Below are 21,144 nucleotides of genomic sequence, written 5' to 3'. Positions count from 1 at the left end.
AGTAGGTGATTTTGGAAATAAGTCTGCTCCCAGGGATTACAGAGGTCTCAGTGAGGACAGAAATTTTCCCTGTGGCCTTCAGCGTCATAGACATGAGCATGTGCTGTTTCCCACTGATATTCAAATCTGAATTATAAGCAGGCCTGAACACTCATCCCATAAACTCAAAATAAAGAAACTACAGTCCAAAACAGTATGAATATCTAAGTTGAAATATTCACCAAAGCACCCAGTTGTACTAGTTAACAATTACCCTTTCACTAATTGATGATAAAGATAAATGGAAAAAATAAGCAAATAAAATCTAGCATTTTCATGTGTTAGCTTTCCTCTACTCAGGGCTGAGACAGAGCCACTGGGAGAGAAAAGAATCTTTTTCCCAGCCTTGAGGACTGGCATTTACATATTTCTTGTCCCTTCCTCGTTTCTCCTATCAACCAGTAATTCTATGACCAGAACAAAAAAAGGTCTTTCTCTGGAAACATGGGCAGTATAAGCAGTGCTCTTCCACAGGCGACTGTCCCGCTAAAGTCAACCATCTGACTGCACCCTTTTCCTAACAGACTGCTACAAACACTCCCTGTAAAGAAGTCTGGCTTGAATAGAAACCTTCTAAACAGGTAATTATCTTAAGAGGTTTTAATCTATATTTTCCTTTTAACCAAAGCCCACAGGCTTTCAGGCTTACTGTATTTAACCACACTCAAACTGATAAGCTTTTCCTCCTTGTCTTTCTGCCTGGGGGAAAAAACCTAACAATGCAGGGCAAATGGGAAAGAGTTCATGGAATAGTAATTGTCTCTTTTGGAGACATGTTTTAATATATTTGCACCTATTATCCTTCTAATTCGTTCCTCCTCCAGACTCATCTCCCGCTTACAACCCCAGCCCCTTCTCCTCCCTGAACAATGCTTCTGAGAGAAGATGTGTTTATACAGTCCACCACAGTGAGATGAGGGAAAGCAATCCTTGTTCACTTTCCTTACAGATATTCAGTCTGGAATACACTGTTAGTATTTAATGAAAAACTCTTAAAGCAGGTGAAGGTATTCTTAATGACTACAGAAAGCTTTCAATCAGGACCATAGAACAGCAAAATAAATCACCTTGTTTGCCTACATTTTCCAAGAAGTTTATTCTTTTTCTTCCAACAAGTGTCCCCCTTATCTTTTTTTCAGTGGGGAGTGTTCACACCGTAATCTCATCTCCTCCCTGTTCAATGGCTCTCTTCTGCAGGTCCCCTAGTGCAGCATGCTCTCTGAGTAATGGCACCTGGCACTATGCAGGAAAACTAGCAAAAGATGCACCTAGATTTTTTAAAGAACAGAACTGCCTTAAACTTATATCCAGTTAAAACAGTTGGGCCAGCTGCTGGGGCTGGGCAGGTTAAGGCGTGAGCTCTCTGGGAAGAACCCAGCGTCGTTGGTACAGTTTTCATGTAGAACATGAAAATGTTCCCTACTGAAGAAGGGAGCACAGCCTCCTTTCTTTTCCTAGGAAATGGTGCCATCATGTGGCTACATTGTTTTTTCTGTTTCCAGTTACAAGAGGGCAATTGTACGGTTTTCTCCCTTTATGTTTTTGTTGTTTTTTTTTTAAAAAAAAAAAAAAAAGTGCATTAAAATGCTATTTGGTCATCCTATCTTTTGGTAATGTAAATAGGTTATAGCTGGGCGGGGCACAGGAATTCACGTGCTTGTTAATGATATGGCCAGGCTGTTGAAATCCTCATTGATGCAGCTGTGATGACAGCTTTGGTGGTTCTTCTGTTAATGTAGTATGTGTTGCTTGGAGGTATTGTAGATCCCTACAGGAGCAGCATCCTCCATCAGTGTAATCCGTGTGTGCTAGGGATGCCTGATGGCATGGCGGTAGCAGCAGAGGGTCTGCAGACAAGGGCTGGGAGAGGAACTGAGAGAAACAGAGTGTGTGTATCTGTGTGCCAGTGTTTACATTGGAGGTATATTGGACTGGACCCCAAATATGTGCTTGGGAATAGAAATGGCTTTAGAGCATACCCTATTTACTCTGAAGTATCTTTGGAGTTCCTAAAACAGCAAGAATAGAAACTGGAGTGAAAGTGGGAAAAGTAAATACCCTGGGTAAAAATGGAGCATTTCTTTAACTTTAAAATAGCTGAATGTGCTGTAACACTTCAAAGCCCTTGGTCACCAGAACTAGTTGGAGCTAGTTTTACCTGTTGTTTTACACTTGTAAGTAGGATGCTTACCATAAAGAGGTAATAAGGAATTAAGGCACTAGAGTTAGTGTAAGAGGCAAGCTTTGTTTTTGTGAGCCTGGAGAACAACATTTGAAAAGACCTACGGAGTTAATTCTTCATCTTTCTGTAGCATTCTTTATGCAAGGAATGCAAAACAATTTGTCAAGATTAAGGTGGGCAGCCCTTCTGCAGAATTGAATGTGTGATGCTGTCCTTGTTCTGCATGTGAAGCAAACTGAGGCACAGACATTGCCCCTGCAGATTGTAGAGCAAATAGGATTAGTGCTGATGGGCTCCTGCCGCAGCCTTTCAGGGGAAGCATAGGAAGGTGATTCCCTGTCTGCTCCCCAAGCGTGAAGGCTGAAATAGAGGCTTTTAGGCTTGACATTGGGGATTTATGCCCACTGGATATAGAAGCAGTTTTACGTATAAAACACCTATGGTTTGGTCGTCAGTTTTATGTAAAATGAATATCTCCTCATTAGGTACATGCCAAAAAGGACAGGGCAATTAACTGAATAAATTGTCCATAGGAAATTTGCTGAACATTCTCTACTCTGCAGAAAAAGCCTGTCTCCTGCACAAAGTTTAAGCAAACTCTTTCTTATTAGCCATCTACTCGATATGTTTGCTCCTTGGAGAATAAGGTTGTGTTTGTCTGTGCATGCATTCCTGTCTTTCAAATAAATGTAGTTATTAGACTATGAAATTTAGAGAAGTTTGACAGCTTTCAGAAAGCAGTGATTCTTTCTTCCATAGAGTATTTTACTGACACATTAATAGATGTTGTGCTGGTAAAAATACAGTACTTCCTGTTAAATGTAGACTGCTACATATTTTGATTCTAACAACAATCTGGTAGGGTTAGGGCAATTCATGTAGTGTCATCTGGTGTTTGTTTTGGATAGATATTATAGAAGGAGATACTGATTTTCAAGATGTTCAAGCAGATGATTGGGTGAAAACTCCAGCAAACCTTTAAAGCAACAGAAAGCAAGGGCTGCTCCTGGTCAGATCTCCTGCTGAGGATACAAATGTTCTTCTGTGTTCCTGAAACTCCATACAAGCTTCTCCTCTTGCAGGCCCCTGTTCAGAATAAGGCCAAATATTCAGGAGAATCATCTGAGCAGGATTGGCTAAAGCAGCCTCTCTAGTATCATTGAGATATACCGAGAAGTCAGCTACTACCAAGTTGTCAGAGTTTGAATTCAAGTCACTTCCTTGAGTGGAAAAAATGTTGCTCTTCTAAATTTGGTCCCAGAGAGTTGGAACCTGATGCAGGACTAATTTTGTGTATGGAAACCCTAGAGAGGTAGGAATTTTTGCTCTGTTAATCCAGTTTTATTTTAGAGTAACTAACTTGAGAACAACAGAAAATAAAACTTCATTACTGGGGATAAGTCAGGTCACCGGAGCTGAAAAAAGCACCCATGGTTATGGTGCTAAGTTTGGAACAGGAGACACTAATCTATGGAAATGAGAAAACTTCCTATGGAAATTGTGGGGCTATAGTAGCTGTCATATATTGTGATGGAAATGCTGTATTGCCACTGAACTGTCGTGTTTATGCAAGAGCTGAGGTTTCCACTCCAAATTAAGGGTTCTTTGCTGAGACATGCCTTTCTTAAGGCTAATCTGTAGAGTTTTGTTTTGATAACAGGGCTTTGGTTGGTTGGTTTTATTTATTCTGTAAGGTCTTTAAAGAATATCATATATAAAGTGTCTAAGGCAACTGTTTCATTCACCTTTACTCAGAGTACTTTATCTGCTTTAGGGCACTGCATTTTAAGTGAAAGAAGGGCAAACTGGATAGAAGACAGAAGAAGATAAGAATGAGGAGAGTGCATATAACCAATGAGGTTGATTGGGAGACCTGAGTTTGTATTTTCTAGATGAGAAGGTCTAAAGAAGAAAAGTGAGGCGCCTTCCAGTATATGAGAGAGTGCTATAAAGAGGAAAGTGGTCAATAGTTCTCTGTGTCTGCTGTAGGAAAGGATGAGTAATTGGTTTCAAAGTTAAATAGTAGGAAAACTTTCTTGTTATATAGTAGACGGTGTGTCTGGGGAGGGAGTGGAAATCCCCCACATTGGGATTAATTTTTTTTTTTTTTTTTTTTTCAAAAATGTTGGACACATTTCTGAAGAGATAGTGTAGGTGAACTGTTCCCACCATGAGGAAAAGGAGTAGACTAGGTGGCTGTCTGAAGAACCTAATGCATCTTTTTGATACAGCCAGGAGGCTGTGGTCATCCAACACTTGGTGTGAAGACTAAGGATTAGAGATTTCCAAAACTACATGTAGTAGAGGAAGAGTGTAAGTAGTAGATGATGATGCTTGTCTCCGGCAGCAACAGGTTTCTTAGGTTTGTGGCACTCCCAGAAACTAGTGGCTGGATCACAGATGCACAGCTCCAGGGGATTACAGATGCACAGCTCCAGGAGCAGGAAGAAAGCCTACCAATCCCAACTTCCACATCTTTGTCTTAGCCCAGGGTGTTCTCCCACCTGGGGAGGTATTTGTCATTTTCATGATAAGAATATAAAGTTACCATATTTATACAAGATAGAATGCCTCCAACTTTTCTACTGTCTCTTAAAGTGTGTATTCTTCTCAATGCAAGGCCTGAGAAGCTTGTCAGGAAGGCAAGCTAGGCAACAATATCAAGCTAGTTCTAGGTAATCTTGTCTAAGTATCAGTGAGATGGATTGCCAAACAATTTTCTAAATACTGCTGCAGAAATTTGAGGCAAAAACTCAGTCTGTATCTGTCTCAGCAAGCCTACTAAATCTCAGGGGTACAAGGCAATTATTCTCTTTGCCCCATAAGCATAAAAGCGAGATAGAGCCTTTGGGGTTCATTCTGCTAGTTATTCCTCTGAAAGACCACACAGTAAGTTTCCAAAAAGAGCTTGGATTCCAGCGTCCTAGGCGGTTTTGCTTCAGGTGAAGGCTATGCACTGAGCTACTACTGAGTTACAGTAGCTGTGGTGGTTTCATCAACACTGTGTTTCTAGAAATGGTAGTCATTAGTGTACCATGAGCTTTGAGATACTGTCATTTTAAAGGACACTAGAGAAAATAAAATTTTGTGATATCTTTCAGTTATGAGCGTTAACGCTGTAAGCATTGGCTTTGCAGAAAGGGACATCTAGTGGCTGTACAAAAAAACCCTTCCTAAACAGATTTTAAAATGGACAACATAGACATTTGTATGTGGCCTGCAGTCTTCAGTATTCCATACATCTTTGTAGCTCTACTACATCATGTATTTGCTGGGATCATTTTTTGTGGTTTTGGCAAACAAAAAAGTCACCTTTGCGGGCCATACGTTTCTAGCTTTAGGTAGGTTTATGTATGGTAGCTTTCACAAACAGAAAACTGCTTGATGTACCTACTGCTGCACTTCCACATTTTCTGTAGCATCTTCCAGCAGTCCACACTGCCCGCTGTTTCCTTCTGCCATTGCCTTCCCCTTTGGTACTGTACTTGGAGAGGTTGTCATTGTTATTGTCATGGTAAAATCTACTTTCTTGTGAATGCCCATAGCATAAAAGTCAGCGGGAGAGGTGGATGAGATTCAAGGAAACACTAATCTAAGCACTCAGTCATGTATTACACAACAAAAGTTTTTTCCTTTCCCATCCACGTTGTGCTCCTTCTTACTAGTTGAGGATGAATTCCATGCATGTTTCTGTGAATAGCGCGACAGTTTAATCGGTACATTTGCATATGGGCAAACCGAGCTTTTTTCAAAGTTGCACAGTAATATGTTTCACCTTTATGCCATGCCAGCTTCAAATTGCATCCCAGGAGGATTGCAAATGTGCATAATCTGTGCAATTGTCTGGGCTTTTTTTTTTCTTTTCTTTTTTTCCTGCTTTTTTAATTCCACTCCCCCTGCCCCCCCCCCCCCCTTTTTTTTTTTTGAACTGGCAAACGCCTATTCATTGCCCATCTGGGTAAGAATGGCCTTTGCATTTTCACACCCATTCTTTCCTATATGGTTTGTGAATACCCCTCCAATCAGAACTTGCTTCACAGAAAGGGGACAAAACCATTTTACTGGAGTTTCTCAGAATAAGTCCATTGGGATCTCTACATCATGTTTACTGGACAAAAAAAAAAAAAAAAAAGGGTTGGGGGGAGGCACTTAACAAAGACCACTTGAATTTCACAGAAAGGTTCCCACTGTCTCGAGTTTAAAAGAGTGGCAGGCCTGAGAAGAGCCCGAGACAGCAGTCTTTTTCCTGAGCCAGGCATTCTGTGCAGTGACGAGTAGGTGAGTGTGCGCGTGTGTAACTGGGTCTTGTGAAGAACTGACACACTTTCTGGCTTGTCCAAGGTCTAGTAGTCTTTGTCAGAATGTGGCATTTACTTTAGAATCAAACCTGCATTGGCAAGTCCACCTTTTATGGGGAACATCGCCTTTGGACTTCCAGCTTAGAACAACATACAGTAAGAAGCAACCACAAAACTTGGATCTGGGCAGTTTCCTGCAGAGAGGGAGAGTTGCTGCATGGGACAGTGGGTTTTGCTACAGACCAATCTCTGGAATTCGTTGAAGCTGCTTTTTTATACTGCTGTGGGTTGTGTAGACACTATTGCAAATTATTTGGTTGCCTGTACTTTGGATAGGTATGGTTTTCAGTGTTGAACATCAAGGAGGGTGGCCTAGAAGAAACATCCTCAAAATCTGTATTAGCTTTTTTACCTTTTGTTATGTGTCTGTTCCATCCACCCCACTTGTTTTATCCTTCAGGAGAAGTTTCAGTCATTTCTCAGTTGAGTAAGTGGTAGATGTTACAATTTCATTTGAAGTAGTAAAGAAATGAGGAGAGGATTTTTTTAAGGGATACCAACAGCAACCAAAACATACTCCATGCCTTATATGAAGGGGCTCAATTGACTTTCAGACCAGTTCCTACACCACAAGGTGCATCCTCCATCAGTTCCTGTAGGAGAGCTATTCATATTACTCGCATAAATGCATACAAACCTCTTTTCTTTATCCTTGATTAACCCCACCTGGCTGTTTTCATCAAGTTAGCTAATGCCAGGTATGTTGTGGATACACAGCTCTTGCTTCCCGCAGGCAAGACCTGAGAAAGGCTACTGAAACTTCCATGAACCTTGCCCTTCCTCCTTTCTGTATGTGATTTATGGGTAAGTGGCAGAATTCATTTTCCCAAAAAGTCACCCAGTCTCATGGTACATATCACACCTTTCTGGAAGGGAGTTGTCCTGAGGATGCATTTTTCAGAGTTCCACTCACAACATCCATTTTAGCTGCTAAGGTACATAGGAACGAAACACATTTCTTTGCACCTGCTCAAGTCAAGGGACCTGTCCATAGCGTCTCTGTTACGTGTGGAATATTCCACCTTGTGCATGTGCAAGGCAGGATTTTGGTTTACTGAGTTAGGCTGCTGCATATTTCTTATTATCAAATGCCTCATTTGACAAAGCAGAGCATAAACTAAAGTCATTCCCTTTTCCAGAAGCACATCTTAAAGACATGTTTGTGTGAAAAGGGAGCCCTAGGGTCAAACCGAGGAAAGATTTCTAGCATACTGATAGTCAGCTACTCAAAGTGTAAGAGACTGTGCCGGTGAGACCCACCATCGCCACAGCAGATGTGTTGTCTCAACATTGCTATGGCAGGAAACTCATGCCATCACCACAGTGAATGATCTATACATTGTTAAGGCAGGACGATAATACCACTGCCACAGAAGAGATTTAAGGCAGGAAGATAACACACTGCCACTGCAGAGATTTATCTATACATTGTTAAAGGAGGAAACCGACTGACGCCATGGAGCAACAGGGAGGCTGATCCTGCAAAACTTAACCAAACCCCTGTGCGTGTGCCCAGACCTGGGGTCGGGGGGATCAAGGTGCCTGGAGGCCCCTGGGGAATGTTGGGCACATACACCATTGCCGGGTGGGAGGTGTGGTTAAGAGAACAGCTTGTAACAGCTCTATAAAAAATTGAACCAACTAACATCGGACGGAGCGTTCCCCTGCCAGACTTGGAAACGAATCGGACTGTCAGGATGCCACAGCTCTGGGGTGGTAGCTATTGCTGTGAATTCTTTCCTTTCTTTCTTTCCTTCCTTTTTATCTCTTGCTCTCTCTCCCTTTGCATTCGCAGATTTATTGTTGGGCAAATAAAGTTCCTTGGCTCTTGACTCTGTTTTGAGTCTTAATTCTGTTCCCGAGAATACAAACAACCACGCTCCGGTCTCAGAGTGGCATGTGACATTTTAATTGATATCACGGACAGGATTCTCGGTGACACAGAAAGTGCCAGGTTCTTTATGAGAGACTCGTGTGTGTGTGTGTGTGTGTGTGTGTGTGTGTGTGTGCCTGAGATGTACGAAGTGAGTGCAGAGTCTGTATGAGGAAAACAGCCGGAGAAGGACAAAGTGATAGAATTGAACAAGAGACGAGTCTCTAAAAAAGTTTAAAAGTGTGACCTCCTGAGAGTGATGGGGGGTGGGGTGGGGTGTGTAGTAGTAGAGAATTTACAGTGACACCCTCTCAAGATGAAATAACCCCTCTTTGGTGAAATGTGTGCCCACACTTCTACAGATGTTTGTGATGTTTCCCCCACTGAAGTGTGGGGTGGAGATTTATATAAACTGGATAACTTACTGGGAACCTATTTATATAAACTGGATAACTTACTGGGAACCTATCATCTCACCCCAAGGGCGAGAATGGGCAAAAAATCACTGGTTCCAACTGCAGAGTATAGTGGATAGGATCATGATATTGCAGAAGGAGGCTAAAGTTAAACCTGGGAAGGGGAAATCCATAATTTGTGCAGTTTTAGGAGCAAGTTTGGCAGCAGCCATGTAAGATAGGAGGCAGAGATTGTGTCAAGATGATGTCGTGGTAGATTCCTTGAAACACTGTGAGAGCAGTTAGAAGAGACCAAACAGCTATTAAAGCAGAAGAGAAACCAGAATGCTTTGTTAAAAGAAACGTTAAGGGAAGAATTGTGGAAAGAAAGAGACTCATTTGGGGAGGTGGAGTCGAAGTTAACAGAGAAAGGGATTAGACAAATATATCCCCAGGGGGATTTACAGAGCCAAAAGAGGCAGCAGAAAACCCTCCTCACATGCATCCCCTAGTTAAGACTGAGTATTTATATGAGACAGACGACACTTGTCCCCGAATTGTTACTAAAGACACGACTGAGTTAGCAAAATTAAGGAAGGATTTTGCAAGGACTCCAAAGGAATCCAAAACGGAGTATGTTTGGAAAGTGTCCTTGTCAGGAGGAGATGGGATTGCGTTGTCAGAGAAGGAAGCAGAAGGATACTGGGGCCCAGGTGTGTTTTTAACTACTGGCAGCCGTCAGGCCCTATGGTCATTAACACAGAGGGCAGCGTACTGGGCCGGGGGACTGAACCCTTTGGAAGGGGAGACCCCCTAGCCATAACAGGTACGGTGGGTCAGCTGGTAGAAAGTGTACAAAGGGCAGCTTGTCTGCACACGATGTATGACAGGAGGCTTGAATCTCGCCAGGGCTCTCCCATGATGACGCCTGTGGACCCAGAAGGGATGACTCCTCTAATTCGAGGACTTCCTGATTCTTTAAAACCCATTGGGATCCAGCTACAGGGGAAGATACAAAATACTCCCATATCAGACAGAGTTACATGGGGGGAAGTTGTCCAAGAGCTAATTAACTTTGGGAGAAAATATGGTCCCGTTGGTGGATCCTGGCAAAGACCTGAAGCAAGAGCCATATGAACTGCGGGAAAAGCTGAGGGACAGTTAGCACAGGCTCAGAGAAGTTAGAATTCTAAATCGGTCCAATTTACTGATCCTGGGGGAGGGAGACCCCTAAGCCGACAGGAGTGGTGGCATCTGGAGCTCCAGAGAAGTATTCCCCGGGATCTAATGGATGGGCTTCGGACCCAGAAATTGGAGAATTTCCGCTATGGTCAGGGCACAAAGTTAGTTTTGAGCCAACCCCTAGTGCCCCGCCATCAATAGGCATCGGGGGAAAAGCTGATGAAGTAAAGAGGGCGATGGGAAACTAGATCCTCCATCCCCCGAAGGTGGGGGAGAAACCGGAGGGTGGGTGTTTATTAGGCAACTCACCTGAAATTTGAGAGGAGATTTAATGACTACAGTAGCTGTAGGAACACAGAAAAAAACAGTAACCTTTTTAATTGACACAGGAGCACAAATCACTGCACTGATGCAGAGTGAGGCGGAGCAATGTGGAATTTTGACTTTGTCTGAAAACCTAATTGTCTTAAATGCTTTAGGGAGAACTCAATCAGTACCTATGGCCTTGGTAACATTATGGATGCCTGGGGAGGAAGACCCAGTTAACACCAAGGTTGCAATAGGCCCTTTTCCGACAAATCTTTGGGGCATAGATATATTGAAGGGCAGACAGTGGTATGATACCCAGGGGAATTCATGGTGCTTTGGCATTCCTCAGATGAAACGGCCTGGGCAGAAGTGCGCCTGTTGCAAGCAGCACCTACCCTCCCCTCTTCCAGGATGACTAATGTGAAACCCTATCTCTTGCTCGGGAGAAAGGGGCTCGGGAGAGGATAGCTCCTGTGATTGAGGATCTTAAACAACAGGGCATTTTAACATTCACCCACTCCCCATACAATTCCCCAGTGTGGCCAGTTTGTAAATCAAATGGGAAGTGAAGACTGACTGTAGATTATTGTCCACTTAATGCAAACAGTGGTCCCTTGACAGCAGCGGTGCCTAATAGAGCTGAGCTCATCTCACTCGTTCAGGAACAGGCTCATCCAGTGATGGCCACAATTGATGTGGAAGATGTTTGCCATGGTTCCCCTGCAAGAAGAGGACCATGATCATTTTGCTTTCACATAGGAGGGACAACAGTATACCTTTACTTGTCTCCCTCAGGGATATAAACATTCTCCCACCTTAGCACATCATGCTTTGGCACAAGAATTAGCCCAAATTCTCCCAGAACCGGGACTTAGAGTTTATCGATACATCAATGATGTTTTGATAGGAGGGGATCAAATTATTCCAGTACAGGTAACACAAGGAAAGATTATACAGCACTTAGAGTCTCCGGGACTCCAGATACCAGAGGAAAAAATACAAACTGCTCCAAATGAAGTGAAATTTTTAGGGATAGGTGGAGAGGAGGTTCAGCCTGTATTCCTCAGGACACCCTCTCAACACTACAGCAGGTAAAAATTCCAGAAAATAAAAAGGAGCTGCAACATGCCTTAGGCTTATTGGTCTTCTGGAGAAAACACATCCCAGACTTTGCACGGCCTTTATATGACCTGCTGAGAAAAGGAGCAGCTTGGGAATGGGCTCCAGCCCACGATGAAGTGTTACAGCTTTCGGTGTTTGAAGCAAACACCCACCAGGCTTTGGGCCCTATTCACCCCACTGACCCTGTCCAGATTGAGTGGGGGTTTGCACACTCAGGATTGTCCATTCATCTTTGGCAAAAAGGACCAGAAGGTCCTACCTGCCTGATGGGATTTTATTCCAGGAGCTTGAAGGATGCTGAGAGATGATACTCCAATTGGGAAAAAGGATTGTTTATAGTGAGTGTTGCTCTCAGAGAAGCAGAGCGAACCATATGCCAACAGCCTCTAATTTTAAGGGACCTTTTAAGGGAATTAAACCTGTGTTAGCAGGAACTGCCCCCCCCCCCCCCCCCCCCCCCCCCCCAGACAGGGATAGCCCAAAGAGATACTGTGAGAAAATGGTATGCTAAGATTGAACGTTATTGTAGTGTTTTTACTGTCACTGAAGGCACCCCATAACAGTTAAATATCCAAGAAGAAGTAGCAAATCCCCAGGAGAAGGTTACCCCTCCCCTGTCTGTGGCAAAAATTGGTAAAAATCACTCCTGCTTTTTCGGAGGAGTTGTAGAATGTGTGGTTTACTGATGCCTCTGCTAAGAGAGAGGGTAAACAATGGAGATACCGAGCTGTAGCTATTAATGTAGATGCTAACAGGGGAATCATTACCGAAGGTGAGGGCAGTGCTCAAGTGGGAGAGTTAGTGGCAGTGTGGAGTGTGTTTAATAGCGAGGAAGGGGCTAAGACTCCAGTGTACATTTACACTGACTCGTTTGCATTGTTCAAAGGATGCACAGAATAGCTCCCTTTTTGGGAACAGAATAACTGGGAAGTAAACCGAGTGCCAGTGTGGCAAAAGGAGAAGTGGCAAAAAATCTTGGATATTGCCAAACGTGGGGATGTTGCGGTAGCATGGGTGCCGTCTCACCAGGAAAGGGCACTCTGGCAGGTGAATGGAATAATAGGGCAGATGAGCTGGCCAGAATTGCCCCTTTGCAGCAGGAAAATAAAACTGGGGAAATTTGGGACAGACTTTTGGAATGACAACACATTAAGTGTGGTCATACAGGGTCTAATGGTTTATACAAAGAGGCACATGCCAGAGGTTGGCCTGTCACTCGGGAATCTTGCAAAACCTGTATTTCAGCTTGTGAACGATGCAGACTTCTACTAGAGAGACACACCATGGAAGATTCCCCCCTTCATTTGAGAGATAAAAAGTATCTCTGGGAAACTTGGCAGATAGATTATATTGTCTCTCTGTCTCTCGCTCTCTCTCCCTTTGCATTCACAGATTTATTGTTGGGCAAATAAAGTTCCTTGGCTCTTGACTCCGTTTTGAGTCTTAATTCTGTTCCCGAGAATACAAACAGAACCGCGCTCCGGTCTCAGACCGGCATGCGACATCAAAGGGAGATGCAGATAAGTGGGTAGCTGCGCAATCACTTGCCATGGCCTACAGGAGGTCTTGAAAAGAGGTATCATCTATTTATTGTTAATTGTCTATCCTTCTGTTTCCCCACCAGTTCAAAGTTTTTACCAAGTTCTTTTCCTTTCAGATCAAGGATTCTGACTTTTTATATGAACGCATTTTGAATCCTTGTGTGATCTGACATGTTGGGAAGGGAACTGGAACTGCCCTGGAAGCCTCTGGAGAATGACTGTATCTGGAAGGAGGAGGAATACATCTCTTCTGTACATTATTTTGTGTAATAATAGTTGCAGTGCCCCTGAAGGAGAGTCTTCCAGTTTCTAAGATGCTTTTCCAGTCCTATGGTCAGTCTCATCAGAGGAGGAAACTCAGGTTCCCGGCAGAGTTTATGAACAAGAGAGATGTAATTCACAACCTCCATGATACTGTTAGTGGTTTCCTCCTTGTTTCTGCTAATATGAGCATCCCCCCCAGTGCTCTAATCTTTGATGGAAATTAGTACCCTTCTGATACTGGCTGGTTTACATCTGTTAAACATGAGACTTCTTCAGACAGCTTGGGCCCATCAGGATTTCTGGTTCCTGAGCTTTGTGCTTCCCTTTTATCTTCAACTACTTCAGAGAATTAAAATATCACCTGTGTCCAATGTAGATTCTCTTTGAACCGCCAGAATAGAGGGTGCTTGAGATGTCAGGAGTGGAGAAATGAGAAGGGAAAGGCAGAGCAGGGAGGATGCTACATCTTCCTGCAGATTGCAGTGAGTGGCGTTCTCCTGCCTGTGTATGAGGTGTAAAGCACCCTTTAGGCTGGAGCAGAGGGACTTTGTTGGGCTAAAAGGCATGTGTATGAAACCGCTTTCAATGCTGTTTATTTGCTCTGTATATTTCTGTTAAAATACACCGTGACAATAAGGTAGTTTAATCTACTCATGCTTCTCTACCAGATTTCACTTTTGGATTCTCACACATTAAAAAATAATTGTGGCAGGAGGGGTTGTAGCTTTGCTAGGAATATTCGAGACAAAATGCCTGTAATACTACTGGTGATTTTGTGCTACTTCTCTCTGCATGCTTTTCTGGGAACCAAGGTGTTGCATGCACTACAAATGCTAAGAGAAACATATTAACAATAATATTTTATTTGTTTATCCCTCAAAGGGCAGTTGGTTTTTTGTAGTTACAAGATGAAACCATAGGTTTTGCCCATCAAAATCTAGATAGACAAAACATGAGTAAAGAACAGGGAAGGAAATGAAAAAGCATTAAAAGTGAAGCAAGCAAGATGGAGATAGGGAAAAGTGGATTGAGAGATTAAGAAGTTACTTTCTAGTCACTTGTAAAAGTTTATTTTGAAGGATATGTTGGCTCGGTACTGGAATTGGCTAGGTGCTTTTCTAAACTGTTCTCTATTTAGGTTATTCAGCCAAACTAAGGCAAAGTCTTCCATAGAGTAAATGTCTGTAATTTTCCAGTTTCTGTCAAGTAAATAACAGCAGGAGAACATTTGTTTTTATATGATGGCATTCTGGTGCCAGTCAGAACTTGGGATATGCTAAAAATGAAGGGGACAGCTCATGTTAACTTTTTGCTTTGGGTTCTTACAGAGGACTGTTTGTCACTATTGGGTAGCAAATGTTCTAAACCACAACCCCAGACAAAACTGCGCGTGGGATTTTAGGAACATTTACAGCCTAAATCTTGAACCAGATTTGGATTTTACAAAGTGACTGCCAGTTTTTTTGATACAAGTAACTGTGCTGTAAAACAGTATCCAAACTTAAAAAACCAATCTAGAAAGAAATTATGTTTTCATACAGACTCTTTACATTAACAACTTGATGTAAAGGGTCATTAAAGTAAGAATCTGATTTTTTCTGGCATGGGTCCACATCTGAACAGCCTAAAATCCAGCTTTAATCCATGTGCTCAGTGTTTACAATTGGCTGGCTCTAGGCTTCTTTAAGCCAGATAAACTGATAGGAAGTCCAAGGCTCAGGAATGTGGTTGGAATTTAGGCCCAGCTACACCTGTCTTTGTCTGCTTTTCAGAACTTGAGCTTCTGCAAATGAGTAGCAAATTTTACTTCTAGCCTTACAGAGATGGTGTCTTCTTATCTGTGCCTTTGTATGTGATTTTTACAGTATAATCTCTTTTCTTTACCCAGTGGTCAGGCACCTTCACCAATGCCCTTGACTGTGGCTCTGCAGAGGACAAGACTCAATCTTTTCTTTTTTTTGTCACCCGCTTTGCTACAGGTAACATCAGTTGCAAGGGGATGACAGAGCGCATTCATAGCATCAACCTTCACAACTTCAGCAATTCCGTGCTCGAGACCCTCAACGAGCAGCGCAACCGTGGCCACTTCTGTGACGTGACGGTCCGCATCCACGGGAGCATGCTACGCGCCCACCGTTGTGTGCTGGCGGCTGGCAGCCCCTTCTTCCAGGACAAGCTGCTGCTGGGCTACAGCGACATCGAGATCCCCTCAGTGGTGTCAGTCCAGTCTGTACAAAAGCTCATTGACTTCATGTACAGTGGGGTGCTGCGGGTCTCACAGTCAGAGGCCCTCCAAATCCTCACAGCTGCCAGCATCCTGCAGATCAAGACTGTGATTGATGAGTGCACAAGGATTGTCTCGCAAAATGTGGGAGAGGTCTACCCGGTGATTCAGGATTCTGGCCAGGAGACACCCAGGGGAACACCCGAATCAGGCACCTCGGGGCAGAGCACTGACACAGAGTCTGGCTACCTGCAGAGCCATTCGCAGCACAGTGTGGACAGGATCTATTCGGCCCTCTATGCCTGTTCCATGCAAAATGGCAGTGGGGAGCGCTCCTTTTACAGTGGAGCTGTGGTCAGCCACCATGAAACAGCCTTGGGGCTCCCCAGGGACCATCACATGGAAGACCCCAGCTGGATTACCCGGATCCATGAACGGTCACAACAGATGGAGCGGTACCTTTCCACCACTCCAGAGACCACACACTGCCGCAAGCAACCACGCCCTGTCCGAATTCAAACCCTCATGGGCAACATCCATATTAAGCAGGAGATGGAGGATGACTATGACTACTATGGCCAACAGAGGGTGCAGATCCTCGAGCGCAATGAGTCTGAGGAATGCACTGAGGACACTGACCAAGCAGAAGGCACTGAGAGTGAGCCTAAAGGGGAGAGTTTTGACTCGGGAGTCAGTTCCTCCATTGGCACTGAGCCCGATTCCATGGAGCAGCAGTTTATGGCTGGTCTGGGCCGGGATGGGCAGCAAGAACCTTCTCAAGCAGATCAAAATGACGTCCCCGCTGATGGCACTCAGCCGCAGCCGCAGCAGCAGCATGTAGATGCCAACTCTTCCTCGCCAGAGAGAAGCAATGACGTTGAAATGGACAGCAAAGTGCTCACAGTCAATAACAGCACCGAAAAGGGGGCTCTGCAGCCTTCTGTCAACACAACTGTTGCCCAACCATTGCCAACCACACAGATCTACTTACGCCAGACAGAAACCCTCACCAGCAATCTGAGGATGCCACTGACCCTGACCAGCAACACTCAGGTCATTGGCACAGCTGGCAACACCTACCTGCCTGCCCTTTTCACCACACAGTCTGCTGGCAGTGGCCCTAAGCCTTTTCTCTTCAGCCTGCCCCAGCCTTTAGCTGGCCAACAGACACAGTTTGTGACAGTGTCCCAGCCTGGCCTGTCAACCTTTACTGCCCAGCTGCCAGCCCCACAGCCCTTGGCCCCATCTGCGGGTCACAGCACAGCAGGTGGGCAAGGCGAAAAAAAGCCTTACGAGTGCACTCTGTGTAACAAGACTTTCACCGCCAAACAGAACTACGTCAAGCACATGTTTGTACACACAGGTAAGAGTATGTCCCTTTGGCTTATACACGAAGCCCGAGAAAGTCCTTGGCAAACACGGACTTAGATTCTGTTTCCCAACCTGCCAGCCCCCAGCACAAACAGGAGGGAGAAGTTAGCGAGGGAGCTGGTATCACTGAACATTTTCCAAGCTTACTGCATTGAAGTTGAGCCTCTGCAGAAAAATATAGGTCTCTTACAGGGGCCTGACTGTGCATAGTGCAGAAACAAGCTCATTTTTCTTGGAGTACAATGTGTCCTGCACCCATCCAAGGAAATGGTAAGCATGCATTGTCCTCTGCAGGCTGTCCAGGCAACACTAAGTGGAAGTAGCATGAGGAAACTTTAATAAGTCATTAAAGAAAAACTAAGAAGGGGCTTCCCCCTGTAAGTTTTACAGCTACAGGGGTTTAAGCTCAAGTGATGATGATTGGCATGAGTTCAGGGCAAGTTCATTCCTGGTGGACTTGCAGCAGTAGATCCAGGCCTGGATGTTGCACACACTGCCACATATTTTCTAAATCTCACATATTGCTGTAAGAAAGTAAATTCTGAGTTTTTTCAAGAAGTTTTACTGTACTTCACTGAAGCTGATTGCTCTAACTCCCTGTCTCTTGGCAAGTCAGGTGTTTCACTAGCTGTGAGTACAAAAACCCAGAGACAGAACAGAACATCATCCTTTTTGTTTAAAAATGCAATTGCTTTTGAGACAATATAGGTAACCATATTTACTACTGAGCCAAAACTGCCTTTTCTGGCTTTGACAAGTTATAACACTTCAAAGCAAGGAGATAGGTGTATCTTATATGGAGAAGCTATCCTGGGTTCAGGTCTAAATTTTGCTTGCTTTAGCCCTTGGCTCATTCTGACATTGGAGAGAAATTCTAGTTTAGAGAAAGAGTAAATATTTCTCTCACAAAGCAGTGGTTTTGTTAATGTCAGATCTTAAAATAAATGCTGGGTTTGTGATACATGGAGTAGAACCTGGAGAAATTGCCCAAGGTATGGGAGGAATGTAAGTCATGCCTCCCCATTGTATCCAATAGATTTCACTTCTGTATGCATATGTAAACTTTTAACTTCTATTTACCTATAATTATCAGATAAATGAACAATTCCTCTAGACGTCTAAGGCAGATGTACATATACAAAACGGTCAACTTCTCAGGACTGGTACAAAATGTGTGATTGCAAGGACCAAGAATCCTGAATCCCGGGATTATCCTCTGTGTCTGTTTACGCTCTCCATCCTTCTGTTGTGGATGATGATACTATGTAGAAAGTGTTGTGTTATTCAGAAAAAACATCCCTTTCAGAGCACAGTCAAATATATCTGCCTACATCCTTGTTCTAAAAGCTACAAATGCTTTTTTCACAAGTAAATTAACTGAGATTAGGTGCTTTATTTCCCCCACCCTAACTGTGCACTGCATTTGATATTTGGAGTCAGATAAAGAATAATAGTGGGAGACCTGACCTAAAATATTTCTAGCTACTACACATAAAGTCAACCAAGGAAATTGATAGTCATCTCCAATCACAAATTAATATTTTTATTTGTGTGGGTCTGAGAATGCCCAAAATAATGAACTGTGGTGGCAAGGAGAGATTTGGGTAGATAAATTATTTCAAAGTTCATTTAGGAACAAACTGGCTTCTGGAGTGTCTGGGAGGATAATTACACCTTAGCCAACAGAGGGCACGGCTTCAGAAAACTCTTCTGAAAATCAGAGAAGCATGTCTACCTTGTCTAGTGCTGGACAGGATCATTATGAAAACTGAGAAGAGACAGCTTTTCCCACTTCCAGATTTTCCTCAGCCCTGTTAAGTCAGGCAAAGTGGCTCTGGAAAGGATCCATGGAAAAAGGGAAAGATTTGGGAGCTGCAAATGTTTGAATTCGACTTGTTTGGAGGGCTCACAGGAGAAGCCATGGAGGAATCTAATCATAAACCAGAATTCAACAGCCTAAAGTCCCCCCAACAGCTGTGCTTCCAAAAACTACATGTTGATGTAGCTTTCGCAATGGAAACCTACCTCCCTTTCTTCTTTCACATGGACACAGACATACTAGAGATGGATATTTTTCCACGGTCCCTGCAGACTGGCTTTAATGTATCCCACAATGTTGTTCTCCCAGACATGCAACATTGTGGAAATACAGTGCTAGAATGCATGCAGTGTCCGTGCATCTTATAAACCATCATTGCCTTCTCCTACATACCACGCTGTGATTAATATTCGGTAACTGTCCCACATAGCTGTCTAAAACCAGTCAAATTTGAAATGAAGAACCAGAAGGAGGAACATGCACATTTAATTCACTAAGCAAAGTTTTCTCTGACTTCAAGATGAAGAATCGTGGGAATAAAGAATCTCACGTAGGAAGCACATACATTTGCATACAAAAAAGAAAACCTAAAAAGTTTTTAGATTCTTCGGAGAGAAGAAATCCCAGGAAGGTTTTGAAGCTAAGATTAGAAAGCCAGAACCCAGTGTATCTTAGAAACATGTGCATGCAAAAATGAGGGTGGTTTTATAGCATAGTCTTGACAAGGTCTAGAGCAGAGGAGACTGAGTTACTACGAACTCTGGGACATAGATTGTCTAAGGCAAAAATGAGCGTTGTAAATATAATCAGTCTCTTGTAAGTCAGTAAGACTTTATTATAACTTGACATGCTATCATCATCCACATAATACGTGTCAAGCATATTGGCCTGTCTACACACAACACACTACTACATTCAGCAAAGCCAGCAGGAAAGTAAGGACTTATGTATTTTGACCAAGTGTCTTTCACCAAGTAGGGATAAACTCATCATTGGTGCAAGGAGGAGCAGCATGTGCATTTCGTTCACAGATGTCACCATCATATGTGCAAACTGTGAAATAAAAAGAAACAGAGACTCAGGGGAGATAAAAAAAGTAGGACCTTCCCATCCAATCCATATTAATTATCTCCTCTTAAAATTGAATATAAGTAGCGTATTGTAATCTCACTATACAAAGAGTAAATGATATATTACCACAGGTGTGTGATGGTCCCTAAAGATTGATTCTCCAGCATTTAAAACAGTGCCAGACAGACTAAAAAGGAGGAAGCAGGATGTCTGGGGAGAAAAAGAAGGATCTGTGCTAGAGGGGAAATTGCAGGATGACCAAACGAAAATAATTTTGCAGTCAGTGAAACACAGGATCATTTTCACTGTTACAGTGCTATGGTACCATCTCTCTCCCTGACAGCGTCAGGGATCGTAAATGACCACACCTGAAATATACCACAGGTGATTCAGAAAACAACTCAAAAAAGCATTTTTTGGTGGGGCATTGAGGGTGTTGGATATTGTCCACATGATCAATACAGCAACACAGCATGAAAATGTTGCCTGATACCATGAGACAGGAGGCCATGGCATTGTCTTCCATGAGAACTCCGAGCAGGAGGAGAAATTAAGAGTAGTCTGGACAAACCAATCTCATGTGCTCAGCTAAGTATTTTTTTTCAGTTCATGCTTACAGTCACTGGTTTGTCTGGATATAATTTGAGTTCATTTATATGAGTTGCCAGAATCAGTTTTACAATACCCCTGGGCACACAAGGCAATGTGGTAGATGACGTAAGTATTTTATATCTCTGGCTTACCTGATAAGGTGTTTTATTTAATTGGCAGTCTAATCATTTACATTTCATGTCTGTTACACTGGGAGTTTATCTGTTAGGTTGCCCTTTGCATAGTACTGGCTGGCCTAGGCAATTCTATGTACTGAGGTTCCCTTTTCAGTTACTCTTACCCATGCTTCAGCTATGAGATTTGACCAGAAAAAGGGGCAACAAATGTAAACCTCTTATAAAGTGTTGGTTTTCTTTGGCGATCTCTAGCATTTCTCTTCTGAGAAATTTACAGCAATTTGACAGGAATCTAGTAAGCACTAGCTTTAGCCATGCTTTTGCTGCATACAGATAGGGAGATGGAGGCACTAAAAAATAAAGTAACTTGACTATGACCTGTCTAGAAATGAGCGTGTGGAGCAAAGCAGGAGCATAGGCAGGAGGGGCTGTGCCATTGAAGCTGGGGGTAGATGCCAGGACCTTTTAACTCTGGTCCTGTCTTTGTCAGTGCCTATTATGTGAGCTTGAAGAAGATACCTGAGCTCCTTTTTACTCCATGCCCATTGGGAATACCTACAGCCCCCTTTATAAAGTGTTTCGAAACCTCTGGTTGCAAAAAATGTTGTTTCAAAATATGCTTGTTAACAGAATTACTCTTCCTTAGCCAGAGCACCTCTCCAAAGA

The 21,144-nt window shown here is 43.3% G+C and overlaps 1 protein-coding gene across 8 annotated transcripts in view; it reads left to right on the top strand.

The window, feature by feature from the left end:
* ZBTB20 (zinc finger and BTB domain containing 20) overlaps window positions 1-21,144 on the top strand; it is a 519,609-nt gene that overhangs the window by 470,802 nt on the left and 27,663 nt on the right. For all 8 annotated transcript variants that reach the window (XM_056341444.1, XM_056341443.1, XM_056341442.1 and 5 more), the window contains one exon: window positions 15,245-16,852. In XM_056341444.1, coding sequence (XP_056197419.1) covers window positions 15,265-16,852 — 1,588 coding nt within the window. In that variant the 5' untranslated portion in view covers window positions 15,245-15,264. The remainder of the gene's footprint in view (window positions 1-15,244; window positions 16,853-21,144) is intronic.

This window comes from Falco biarmicus, chromosome 5 (genome assembly GCF_023638135.1).
Source record: "Falco biarmicus isolate bFalBia1 chromosome 5, bFalBia1.pri, whole genome shotgun sequence".
NCBI lineage: Eukaryota > Metazoa > Chordata > Aves > Falconiformes > Falconidae > Falco > Falco biarmicus.
The sequence above is the reverse complement of the archived record's forward strand: the minus strand, read 5'-3'. Positions and strand labels throughout refer to the sequence as shown.